This window comes from Ananas comosus, linkage group 7 (genome assembly GCF_001540865.1).
Source record: "Ananas comosus cultivar F153 linkage group 7, ASM154086v1, whole genome shotgun sequence".
Classification (NCBI taxonomy): domain Eukaryota; kingdom Viridiplantae; phylum Streptophyta; class Magnoliopsida; order Poales; family Bromeliaceae; genus Ananas; species Ananas comosus.
Genome location: NC_033627.1, coordinates 3,959,570 through 3,972,834, shown reverse-complemented (window position 1 = coordinate 3,972,834; position 13,265 = coordinate 3,959,570). Strand labels below are relative to the sequence as shown.

The 13,265-nt window shown below is 37.1% G+C and overlaps 1 protein-coding gene across 1 annotated transcript; it reads right to left on the bottom strand.

Annotated features, from left to right (window-relative positions):
- LOC109712813 (vacuolar protein sorting-associated protein 35B-like) lies at nucleotides 739–12,842 on the bottom strand. Its single transcript, XM_020236581.1, has 23 exons — nucleotides 12,537–12,842; nucleotides 12,343–12,439; nucleotides 12,124–12,250; nucleotides 11,153–11,338; nucleotides 9,307–9,394; nucleotides 9,046–9,102; nucleotides 8,859–8,948; nucleotides 8,650–8,772; nucleotides 8,467–8,541; nucleotides 8,337–8,396; nucleotides 7,033–7,149; nucleotides 6,572–6,811; nucleotides 6,427–6,492; nucleotides 6,132–6,221; nucleotides 5,404–5,493; nucleotides 4,116–4,205; nucleotides 3,501–3,569; nucleotides 3,340–3,420; nucleotides 3,144–3,251; nucleotides 2,874–2,977; nucleotides 1,646–1,759; nucleotides 1,349–1,553; nucleotides 739–1,078 (listed from the first exon to the last, which is right to left on the bottom strand). Exons 1-23 carry the CDS (start codon nucleotides 12,630–12,632, stop codon nucleotides 1,025–1,027), a joined length of 2,427 nt encoding a protein of 808 aa, XP_020092170.1. The 5' UTR covers nucleotides 12,633–12,842; the 3' UTR covers nucleotides 739–1,024.

Genomic DNA, 13,265 nt, shown 5'->3' with positions numbered 1-13,265 from the left:
TGGCAGCTTTATTATTGAAGACGGGTCATCGTGAGCGAGCTCTCCACTGAATTTTCATCCAATTTAGATATTAAAAAAATAAATTTTTTTAACTTCGCTCACTATTTCTTCGCTCACTATTTACTCACTGAATTTTATCATGTTCAACCAATTCAATCTGAGGCTTGCCAAAAATGAATTTGTTTTATCTTAGGCTATATGAACTTTCTAAGAGTCAAATTTCATAATTTTCAACATCAGTTTCTTAATACTCTTGTAGTATCAAGTTCACTTTATACTAACAATTAAAAATAGTTAATTTTGAGACCACACAAATATTATAGAGGAATCTATAAAGCCGAAATAATTTAGATTTTTAAGTTTGGCGGTGCCCATCGTCAGATCAATAAATAAGCTAAGCTTAAACTATAGCACAACATAATCTTTTAGTACGGAAATATCAACTCTAAGCAGGGAGTGCCTGCCAAATTATAAGAAAGGTTTAGCAAGATCCTATAAAGAAGCTGTAAAGCGTACGAGCCACCTCAAAGATATGACACAAAAAATGTGAAAAAAAAAACCAAAAGCTTTTCGGTGGAGCTCGTAGGTAACAGAATTTCACATGATACTAACTTACACTGATCAATAATAATGATGGACGGACTTGAGAAAACTTTTCTCGTCCTGAAACCAACAACGCCCACAAATTAAAAAAAAAAAAAAAAAAAAAAAAATCAAATCTCTAATCACAAAGTGACATGCTATATAGCTACAGTTTTTCCTTTCTGAACGAGCAAGTGATTCCACACACGAATTTGAAAAGAGGCGAGCACACAACTTGTGAGGCACAATCATTTATTCAAAGAAATAAGAGACAAAAGGATATATAAGAATATCACATCTCAACAAGAAAAAGGAACCAAAAAAAAGAAAGAAAAAAGGCATGATCCGATAACCTAATACATTTCCTGCATCGAACAAGCTCGAAACTTTAACTTGATCAATCTACGCAGGTTGTGTATTTACTCCAACCAAACACGACGAATCATTGAAAAGTTCCCCGTGACGATTGAGACGTTCCGAGTAGCAGTATCTGTTCCTGGTTCACAGAGCTTCAAGTCATACTATCAATTCCTAACTGATTCTTACATATTTACTTGTATCACACCCCAATTTAATATCACAAATAAACAGGCCTGAGACGGAAAAACATTAAAAAGAAAAAAAAAAATTGTAGTTTATCAGCCATTTACAATGTTACATGCCCATCCCTCACATAGTTGACATAAAAATGGACCTACATGCGGAATCTAGCTAGTCTCAAGGGTTCTATGCAAACTTTTCATCCAGACAAAATTATTTAGCTAACCTTTATGGGCTCATATTTTTCACCCATAGATCCGCCTTTCTGTTTTTGGTACTGAATATATCGCAGCGTGCTGGCGAAAAAAGCATCCGCAGATGGATCGGACGTTGCACTCTCACCCTGCATCTCGGTCACGATCAACTCGATCAACCCTTGAATCACAGAACTTGTGATCTGAGGGTTTCCTTTCTCGAAGAAGTATAGGTACCTGAAAAGGCAAATATATGTTGACTTCCAAATTAGAATGCTAATCTGACTTGAAGAAAGAAGTATAAAATTTGATTCAATAATATCTAATACTTGTTCAGTATTTCGATGAACAATGTGACAGATCCGCTGCCGCCTCTTGTAGCGCTTGCCATCTGTTGAACGGCATTTGCTATCCTCAAGGCACGCTTTAGGCAGAGGAGGACCCTGGAACAAGGAGTTAAATCAGTTGTAGCGCAAAGAGATGAGTTTATCATTTTTATTTTGAGATTTTACATATGTAACCCTGCAATAGTACTCTCATCTTAAGTTGGGGAGTCATCCAATTCATGTGGACAAGTTGGTTTTGGTTTTGCATTAGCATAAAATTCTTCAATAAGAGGTTTTTTTTTTTTATAGGTATAAGGACACTTATGTGCGAAACTAACAATGTACTAAATAGCCGCCATGGCGGATTTCAATGTTTGCCGCAAAGCTTTTTGCATAGCGCCTCTGTGTAGCATTTTGGCACAAAGCGGCTGCCATGGTTAAAAGGTGGCCACTTTGTGCTAATGGGTTGAAAATGCATTTTCTAAATGGGTTTTAAAAGCCCAACCCAATAACAGTTTCTAAATGAGTTTTCAAAAAGCGTTGAACACCTCTGAAGATTAAATAATGAACCCTAGCAACGACCACCTCTTCTTCTTTGCTGAGTACATATTTATATTTTTACTCATTTAATTAGTGTTTTGATGCAATGTCGAACTTACGTTTTTGTGATCTTTGTTATGCTACAACCTTTTATTGTTGTTATTTTAAACCTTATGTTTCCTTATTTTATATTAATCTACTTGATTGAGTGGTAAATTAGTAATAAATTAGTAATATATAGTTTCAAAACCTCTACGTGCCCGCCGCGTGCTATTTAGAACATTGGAAACTAAGAAAATTTAGTTTCTGAAGAGCATAAATGAAAACAAAGCTTTTTGAGCCATTTGTATAAAACTAAAACCGCTTTCAGATGTACAACAACCGTCTACACTATTTGGCATAGTTTCAAGAAGTGAAGCAAAAACAAAGAAAACGATGAATTGATGCTTCACTTGATTTCAGTAAATGCATGCACAGTAATTAGAATAAGTAGAAATAAGTAATACTATTTGGGAAATTCAAACTTTGGTTATAGTATTGCAGTAAGTCGATGGAATGAAATTAGTGTGGTTTGTGTAAGGTTAAAACTAGAGCTCATGGATGCAAGAGAAAAGAGTAACAAGCAACATGGTTGCCACAGTAATGCACGAATAGAGGCATGCAGGAATGAAAAGGAGATCTGAAGTTTCACCTTTCGCCATCCTTTATTCCATCCTGATCATCAACCCAGAAGAGATGCGAACATGCATAAACAGCTCTACATTGATCAGGTTTCTTTAGAAGTTTCGCGGAGTACTGACCAGAGAAAGGGGGAAAAAACATATCTCATAAGAATGATGGATGTAGACATGTAGTACAGTTAATGTATATAACGAATAACCATTATAACCAAGTCCCATTTATCTGCAGGTTCTAGGGATCTATCGTGATTAAAGTTTAATGAAAAGGGGAGACACTGTACCCCTGTGGTCTTGTGTGTTAAGGTATCTCTATTCTCAACCCCAAAGACATTCACCCTCTGCAGAGTTCCTATGATTAAGTGTATTGCTGTCACTTGTGCTTTTGAATCCTGCTCAAAAAGAATATTACATTTAATTACATTATTGCTTAAAAAAGCATTAAAAGAACATACATGTTATGGATTCCTAATTACTTACTGCAATTTCCTCTTCATATAGTATAAAGGCTTGAGTGAAAAATTCATATGCAACAGGTTCAAGATCACAATCATTGGCAGCCTGAAGCAGATCGGCATGTTACACAAAATGAAGGAAAATGGAGAACCTGAAAGGACCAAGATCAAACAAAATTCACTCACCTCCGCACATTGCAAGAATAACCTCAGTGCAAGTTCTGGAGAAGGAATGGTTGACAATGCCTCAATAGTCTGCACCAGAGTTCTGCATTTATAAGTATGGAAAAGAAAAAGGCAAAACGACATTCATCCATATCAATATCTATGCACATCCATATGCATGCCTTGTCTATCTATTTATTTATCTATGCATTCCTCCATCCATCTATGTGTGCATAATGTGAATATAAATATCTATCTATCTATCTATCTATCTATATATATATATATATGTATATGTATGCGTATATATGTGTGTATATATATACTCTCTCACACACACACCTACATAATTATGTATTGGAGCACAACAAAGGGTGACATTCGTTTTTTTTACTTTTTCCTTCTTTCTAGGGTGAACATTGCGGATGAAAAGATAATAATCATATAAATGATCCCTTTCCATGTTCCAGTAGTTTGATATACAAGACACTTATCTACCAAGAGGAGCTTCACTCTTTATCTCAAGATTTTTCGTGAAAAAAACCAGATAATGCAGTCTTCCAAAACAAGCTATACGTATTACATCTGTTGATCTAAACTTCAATGAGGTACTGAGAAGAATTTCACAAGGACAACCTGATGTAGAATTTGAAATATTCTCTTAGGCGTTGCTGGGACTTCTTCGCCAACCAAATCTCCATCCTGACCTTGTAAACGTCTAACCAACTGCAGACAAAGAGAGTAGGCCCGTCACTGCTGAAGGTATACATTATTTTAATACTCTTTTTAATATGCCAGCACAGAATATAAGCTAATTAGAAACAATTATACTTCACACAATTTATGACATACATGACACATTTCCTTGGTAGACATGAACGAACTTGCTTCAGGCCCAAAGTAAAACAGGGAGTATACTTGCGTTTGGAATCAAAAAACAAACTTTAAGACAATTTCCAGTTGTAATTATCAAGCATTGTGGAAAATGAAGCACAAATCAAAGCATGCTACAGGAATTATACCACACTGACAGTAGCGTACTTCATGAATTTGTGATTTGTCTTACTAGCCTAAATTAGGAACTGCTTTCTTCACTTAGCCTAGCCCCTTGATGTCCTGTCCTGCTTATGTTCTTTTGACCACCTTTAGTTGGATAAAACCTATCACCATGTTAGTAAGCCTACAGCAGTGGTTAATCAATATCACTTTATGAATTTTATCTTATTCTAGATATGCTAAATGCCGCCTTAATAATCCCATAAACAGGCAGCTTCATACTTGGAAAAAAATAACTTGCATTTGCACAATGACCCTTTATGCAGAAACTGCTAGAGTGACATCGGTACAAATATTCATAATATGCTGCTCTACCATTAGACACTTTAGTATATAGTACTGGTTCAATTGGAATCATATGATTTTTCTAAAATTGATCAGTGAACAACAGGTGAAATCACAAATTACAGGACATATCTACAACACAGCTATGTGCCTATGAGCATAAAAAATACAATGGAAAATAAAAAGTAATCGGTCATATTCATTTGTTTTCCATGTGATTCTGCCTCAAATAGAGTCCCACAAAGGTACACAGATGACCATCAAAAAATAAAATCTACCTTTCATCCAGAATCTTCCTAAATGTTCAGACAAAACCATAAATTGGTCCTTGGTTGAATAAACTACTCCTGAGAGATAAGACAGACAACTGGACCAACTAACCAACTTGATACATTTTCAGAAGGCCTCTCTCTCAAGTAGAATTGTCTTCAGCAACAATTAATTACTTCCACAGTCCACATATGGGAAGTAAGATGACAACGACAATGGATCCAATAAGTACGAAAATACTGAACACTTTGTTGAATCATTGAGTAGTACAACAATGTAAACTGATCATAATAAACATAACTGAAAGACAAACCTTAAGTGCAGAAAAGACCAAGGAAGGCACAGTGAAAGGTAGACGCTTAGGACCTCCAAGAAGAATATGCTTCTGAACAGTGCATATAATCTGAAATTTTTTATCAAATGGTAGAAATTATTAAACATATTGGTTTTAGGAATAGGCACCATACATCAAAATTAACAACCAGAAAATCACAGAGAAAGTAACTAACTATGCACTAAAGTAGGTTAATACGAAATGCCTCAAAATCGCTATGAAATATTTTGTGAAATATGATGTGCCATAAAAGAAAAGCAAACAAGGAACATTTATGGCAATATAGCTACTGAAATTCCAGCAATATGCAGTGCAAGTTTGATACTTGAAGAAAAAAATTGTCAGTCAGGACCTCTTTGGTTGTCAGTGATTTTCTATGCTGACCTTAAAACTAGTTAATAATAAAAAAACAGAAAACTAAAGGCGATAATGAACAAAAACCAAAGCCCATCATACCCAACACATATGGATAAAAATCTAATCTTTTGTTCATTCCCAAAAACAAGCTTATAAGTGACCATCTGCAAGCATATCCAAATTAAAAGAAATTCTTTGGCAGGTTACAACACAAAGCCTTGGGCCCTTAGCTCAAGAAGAATGTGGTGAAGTGGTGAAAATGAATGAGCTACCGATGCTCTAACAGCATCAGTAACCATGAAATCAGCATAAAGTGCACAAATGAATTACGTTTCAGTGACTTCAGTTACCTTCAACATCTCATCCGGGTCATCATTATACAGCATATGAATGAGACGAGCAACTGAGTTTTGTTCCTCCTTGAAATCTTCTTCATCAAGCTGGAAGGAGATTTATCAGTTTTGCTGTGTAACTAGGAATTAAGTATATAACAAACAGTAACTTGAGATGATAGATAAAGCAGGTAATAAATGGGGGGTTAACATTTATGAGGCAGAATTTATAGGTCACTTGAGGCTGCAAGAAATAAAAAAAATGCTATTGCAAGCCAAAATGTCCCGCAAGGGCTATATTGCCAATACTCACCTCATCATCTCGAGTCCCATCCATATCCTTTATAAGCCCTTTTATCAATTCAAACAAAGCCTCAACCTAAAGGTAACAACATTTCTTGTCATAAGGAAAGGAAGAGTTTCTGCAAACACTGAAAATGATAGGAAAATGATAATACTCTGTCAGCAGTTTCTATGCAGGTAGTGTTCTTCATGATGCTTTGGATGATAACCACTGCCATTACTTTGTTTGTCTCATTATCTAAGTGATCCATAACACGAGGATAGTTTGAGAGCTTTAATGCAGTGACAATATCCTTGTACTTCTCCAATGGAGCACTCAAGAGTGCAACAATTTGCTTAGTGGCCCTGCTATCCTCTAGTTTTGCCTTACTGGAAAGTTTCTTGACACATGCACCCTGTGGAATATTAGGCATGAAAAGAAGAAATAACCTAAGCAAGAGAGACATTTCAATCAAACCAGCTTGTACACTGGTCATCCATCAGATGTGAAACATGGAACCCTAAAATAAGAGATTGCAATACTTGTGTATGAAAATTGAACTTTTTGAGAAAAAAAACACGGCTTCTTATAGGTGTTACAACATATAAACTTAACGCTCAAGAGAAGAGGCAATACCAGCACTTGATCCACATAATCAAGCCGATCAGGATGCACACGGAGAGTGAAAGTTAGAAGGGATACATATAGAGTTATTGCGCCAACGACTGGCATGTCAACCTGTGCTTCTATCACCTGTCAAAAAAGTTAAAATCAATAAAGTAACTTACTGAATATCTGAAAGAAATGATGGCCAAATGGTACTACTAGTGTCCCCTACATTGCACTCTCTTTGGTCTCAGTTAGGTATAACTGTATGAATGATCTGTAACTTGTAAAACACTCCATTTAACTGCATACAGTGACAGTGGCATGACATACATTGAAATGAATCAAACTGAGGCCTTCACATACCAGCCAGTATGTACTGTCCTGTCATCATGATAAGCTGCTGAATTGGAATGACACTCAAAACCAAGGATTTAAGTGCTCATCGGCACGAGTCGTATCCACCGTACCGTATCGTGCTAGCAAAAGATCGGTACGATACAGCTCTCGTGCCGATAACACAGCTCAAAACCTTCTAGTCTTTAAATTAGTAAGAAAGTTTCTCAATAAAAGTTCAAAATATTTGATAAAAATATATAATAAATAGTTGGAGTATTTTGTTGCTAAAGAAAATAAATAGTTCATGCCATTATGTGTCGGCACGCTTGTATTTTTTGTGACCGGCATCCATCGGCACAGACAGGCACATATGGTGCTGTACCATGCCAGCAAGTTTCCGGCACGACCCCGTGCTACGGGACTTAAATCCTTGCTCAAAACTATGACAGGCATATGCATCAATATTCCAGGTGTGTCCAAACCAGGTCTGATAGTTGTTGGATACTTAATGGATACATGTCAGCTACTTCTTGCGAGTTTAAGAATTTTGTAAATAGATTAGAAAATATATGATTCGAAACCAACAATATGGTGGCCAGAAGCAACTTTGTCTAGTAGAAATATAGCTGAAAAGGAGGAGGCCGCACTAATACTGAAAAAAGGGAGCCACAACCAATCTTGAAAAGAATTAATATATAACAGCTAAGAATTGAGTATGTTTAGACTTTACGGTCTAAAAAATGATCAATCCAACTATGGATCAAACTCTAGTGACCTGAATAAATCACATAAGAATCTGAAAACCCTAAAAGAGTCCAGAAAACCCCTAATCAGAAATGACAATCCTCCCACGAAAAAGGGAAATAAATCATTTTCTACAAAATAAAATCATAGGATAAATTCAGTTTGCATCAGATTGAAGGCAGTATATATATTTTAAGAGCAGAAAAATTGTCAACAAAAGACAAGGCACACAAGATCATGATACCATTTACCTTTCCTATGGCACTACTTAATTTTGCAAAAGCTTCAACTTGCAAGAACTCTGGAAGTACCTGCAGATCATCTATATAAGAAAATATCCCAAGCTTTGGTTCAGGGAATTTGCATGACAAAAATACTCACTTCTGCACTTGAAGCTGCATAATTTGACAGTCTCTCCATAAGCTGTGATAACACTGTTTTGGTATCGACAGTTGGCTACATTAAAATAAAATATAGCTTAAAGTTCCTGTGCATCACATGAGATAACTTCCTGCACAAAAATATCCCCTAAAGATAATTTAGGGTTAAAAAAAAAAATCTTACCTGAAGCTGGGGAAATGCACTTAATAATGTTTCAAGAGTCTGCAAATGGTACTCATCCGGAAAGACTTGGATTAGGCAATCCATCAAGTAATATTGGGCCAGTTCATCCTTACAATTAACAACCTGCCAAAGAAGTGCTCTACTGAGATTCATTGTATGAATGTGCATGTAACATTACATAATTGCAAAGATCATTATAAGACTCTAACCTGTTCCAACACCCTAGGAAGAACAGTTTCTTTGTACATCTCAAGGTCAACACCTTCTATCTGACTTAGAACATGAAGATTCTTACCCACCTAAGAAAATTACCACAAGAAAAAATTTCATAAAGTTGTGAACAAGCTAATTTATATAGGTTGATTAGATTTGTTTGCCTGAAAATAATGATATTACAAGATCACGAAGTTCGCTCCTTTCCTTTTCCCTCTTCTCCTTCTCCCGAACAGGTCCCTGCAGACCAGACGGTTTTTTAAAGTCACAACTCACCATATTCTAACAGAAAAAGTATAAATAATTCAAAATCACTAAAATAAACTGCACAACCACTTAGATGGTTATGGTACAGAAACACGCCAAGTCTATAACATGCCCGTATTATGGTACTATACATGCAAAATATATAATAGGATTGATAAACTTAACACTATAGCCAACCTGATGCTGCATTCTGACCCAGAGTTTATTCATTTCTATAAAATTTTGGAGAACAAATTCAACAGCATCATTAACAGTGTCACCGTCCCTGCGAATTTGATAAAGTGAATGAAATGAGACAAAATCTGAAATAACATGCATTAAGGTAACTAGGTTATCATTGGATCTCTTATAACAGGTCAGAGTAATCTTGACAATCTATTTTATCACATTAATATTCACATATATATATAAGCAACATTAAGTTCCTCTTGATCTCAAACAAGGTCCCTAGAATTTGAAATTGGAAAAAATAAAAATTAGAACCCCTGATTTTACATCCAGTGGAAGACATGATCATTTCAACCAAATATTCCTTTGTCTTTTTTGGAACTCAAAACTGGCAAACATACCTAATTTATAAGCAAGAAGACCATATAAGATGAAAAGTGCATGGTTTGCATAAAGTAATATTAACAGGGAAAATTTGTGTTCTTAATGTAAAGGTACGTATTTGCTGATAAAAATAACTTGAGGCAATGCTAGCATGATTTTAGAATTGATTCATATCAAACTTACAAGAGTTTTAAAAAGTTTACGACTCCTGTCAATGCAGGGTATGCAGTAAGCAACTAAGCATGGTGTATGTAGCTTTGGTCTTTACTACAGAAGAGACTGTTTCCAGGGCCCAGACTCATGTAACCTGAATCATTAGATAAACCCTAAATTGACCTGTGGTAATGCTGTTAATAACTATATTACTCATATAAAAAATGATCATGTCAAAATGCAAAATATCAGCATCATGGACATTCATGGGTAAACAAATACTGCAGTTCCAAATGAAAAAATAGTTCTTCTACAGTGCATCCTAAAGTCCTGTTTTCCTAGATTTTGGACTGAACTTAGCCATTTTGGATGTTTTCTCCAGGATTTTAAAAAACAACCTGAATCTACTGCATCAAGTATAGTGCTCAAGTTCTGCTAGGAATTTCAGACCTTGATTTTGATGCACAGAAACAATTATCTGGAATAAGTTGTGTTCGGTGAACAGCATGGACTCAAGAGTTGGATCACTTACTATCCAGAAGAATGGGAAAAAGAGAACATCTCTCTTTGGGTAAAGGGAAAGGGTGAGGAAGGAAAATTTAGTTAGTAAATGAATTTAAATATAAATAGCCACTCCACATTAAGGGAAACGATGTTGCCTTTGGCTTAGGTGTGCATACTTGTACATCAATGATGTATATGAACAGCAAACACTCATGATTAATAGTGTGATCCACAAGACGATATTGTCAAGTATTAACATCTGACAAGATAGATATCCAAACATACAGAAACTAAAATAAAATAGAAGCACGAAGAGATGAATGAATGCTGCTCTGTATACAACTACTCTGTTAGATGCAAAAAAACAGATGGACATGTATGTCAAATTGAGTATATGTACACTAGGCAGTTATGCTCAGAATTAACCTGTCATGGGCCATGTAAACCAACAACCAAGCTATCTTTACTTTGCTATTACTCTTAGACCAAAGTCAAGTTGCAAAATAAGGGCCCCAAATTCTTGAAGAGAAATGTTATAGAATGAACAGCAATAAGTATTGACTAGCCTAGGCGGCTACAACCGTTTCAACAAAAGTATAGTGAAGAAAATCATAATCAAGTCCTAGTACTGTGCGACAACAAAGATCAAGTTGTGCTTTTAATGTAAAGGAAACATATGAAACAAATAGAGAAAAAGCATTTTATTCACATCACATTCTGCATGAATCATATGTATAATACATGCATACATACAAACATTGCTGATGAAAAATGCAACCATTTGGATTTTATAGATATCATAAATGCTCCTTACCCTTCATACTCAGAACCAATATCTGGCAGCTTGTCCCTGCTAATTTGACAGAGGTAACTCCTCAAGAAAAGCCCACGAAGTGGATGCTGAATTCCGCGGCACATTTCTACAAGATCTTTAAGAACATCCTTGGCAGGGGCCTCTTTTGATTTTATATATACAGAACCCACTGTGCAGAGGAGATACCTGATAAATAAAACTATTGAACTTCACATAGAGAATTTTAAGTAGAACCTGACTTGCATGACAAACCTCTTTTGATCTTTTATATACACACTCCAACAGCCACACATGCACATGCACAGAAGGAAGATGTGCACATATGCACAAAACACATGCAGATGCACAGACATGCAAATGTGCATGCATAAGGAGGGATACTTGTGCTGAAATGCGTGTGCAAGCATGCCAGTGCATGTGATATGTGTATCTAGTGATATGGACGCATTAACAGGGAAAGGTTAAAGTCTCATAGATAAAATGAAACAAAAAAGAACCAAGACTCACAAATTAGGAACTAAGTGAAAAAACAAGCCCAACAATGTTGTTTTTAGCATTTTCAAATAGTAAAATTCAAAATCTTTGTAATTCTCTATATTACTACTTCAAAACCTATTGTAAACATGGTATCAAGCTATATCATTTTAATTATATCTTTCCATCCTTCCACAACCTTACTGGGGACTCTAACTACCATATACAAAGCACCTTATGCTATATATACAAAACTTTCAATCTAATAAATAACTTGTGAATTCATAACTACCGGGCCAGTTGTAACACTACTAACATAGGCTTCAGCCAATGGTGAGTTTAAGTTAGTTTGCACATTGGCAAATGCCTACAAAGAGAAACAACATTGATATAGTACACAATTAATTCATCAATCAAACGGGAGGTTGGATCACAAACTTGGAGAATTCCAAGAATCGATACGAAAAGGGAGCAGCTGCCGCTGCGATCAAACTTACAGCCTGGGCAAGACATTCCCTGCATGCTGCACGAGCTCGTAGAGAGCGATGACGGAGCAGCTGCCGCGCGCGGTCTCGTCCCTGAAGAACATCTCCAGCTTCCTCAGCTCATCAAATGCCCGCATATCTAAACACACAATTCAACACGAATGAGACCCGAAAACACACTAGACGACCACCGCGATCGAAAGAATCATGATAGCTAGATCGATCGCGTACACATCTCGTAGTACTTGTGGGGCGAGAGCCGGGAGGTGCGGAGCTCCGAGAGCATCTGCGCGGAGAACTTGAGGGCGTCCTTCAGATTGTTCGAATCCTACGAGGAAGGAGAATGAGATCATGAAGAAGAATCAGAAGAGGGAGCTGCTAGGCTTAGGGTTAGGGTTAGGGTTAGGGTTGGGGGGGTTGGGTACGAGGGCGCGGTGCATGTAGAAGGCGTTGTGTTGGAGCCCAGCGATGCCCTCGGCGAGCCATTTCTCCTCATCCTCCGCACCCACCTCCGGCAACATCTCCGCCGCCGATCCTTCCTCCGCCGCCGCCGCCTCCGCCGCCGCCGCCGCCTCCGCCGCCGCCGCGGCGCTTGATCTCGGATCCCTCGAACTGGCCCTCGGATCTCGGATCGACGACCCTCTTCTTGGATCGAGGAGGTGTAGGAGGCGATTAAAAATTTCTTCTTTTTTTTTTTTTTGAATTCTTCTTTTTCCTTATTTGGGGGTGTGCTTCGGTTTGTTTGTGGATGCTGAGCTGGAGAAGGGGGAATGAATGCGTTAGAATTCTATGAGCCGGGTCTACCACGTCATCCGTGGTATGAAGCGGTTTACCGGTTTCCTCTCTCGGTTGACGGGTCAGTAATTTGACCTAATGCCAACGGAGTTTAGGTACATTATTATTTTTTTCCTTTTTCTTTTTTCTTTTTTTTTTAATAAAAAAAGCTTAGATTAGATGTCATTAGTTTAGGGGGCTTTTTTTACAAATAGCCCCCTGACAAATTTTATTTACAAAACTAGTCCTGTGTAAAATTTATTTGCAAAAATGGCCCTGGCCCTGCCACGCCAGCGCCACGTCAGCGCCACGCGGGCAGGGCCTGGGCCTGGTATTCAAGTTAAACACGGTGATTGGTTCACCGTGTTTAGAGACGGTGA

Excerpts from the sequence above, each read along its gene's own strand:
- LOC109712813 (XM_020236581.1), bottom strand. The coding sequence starts at position 12,632 with ATGTTGCCGGAGGTGGGTGCGGAGGATGAGGAGAAATGGCTCGCCGAG. Across the intron at positions 12,251-12,342 it reads CCACAAGTACTACGAGATGT|ATATGCGGGCATTTGATGAG; the intron begins GTACGCGATCGA and ends TTGTGTGTTTAG. Across the intron at positions 11,339-12,123 it reads GGGAATGTCTTGCCCAGGCT|GTATCTCCTCTGCACAGTGG; the intron begins GTAAGTTTGATC and ends TTTATTTATCAG.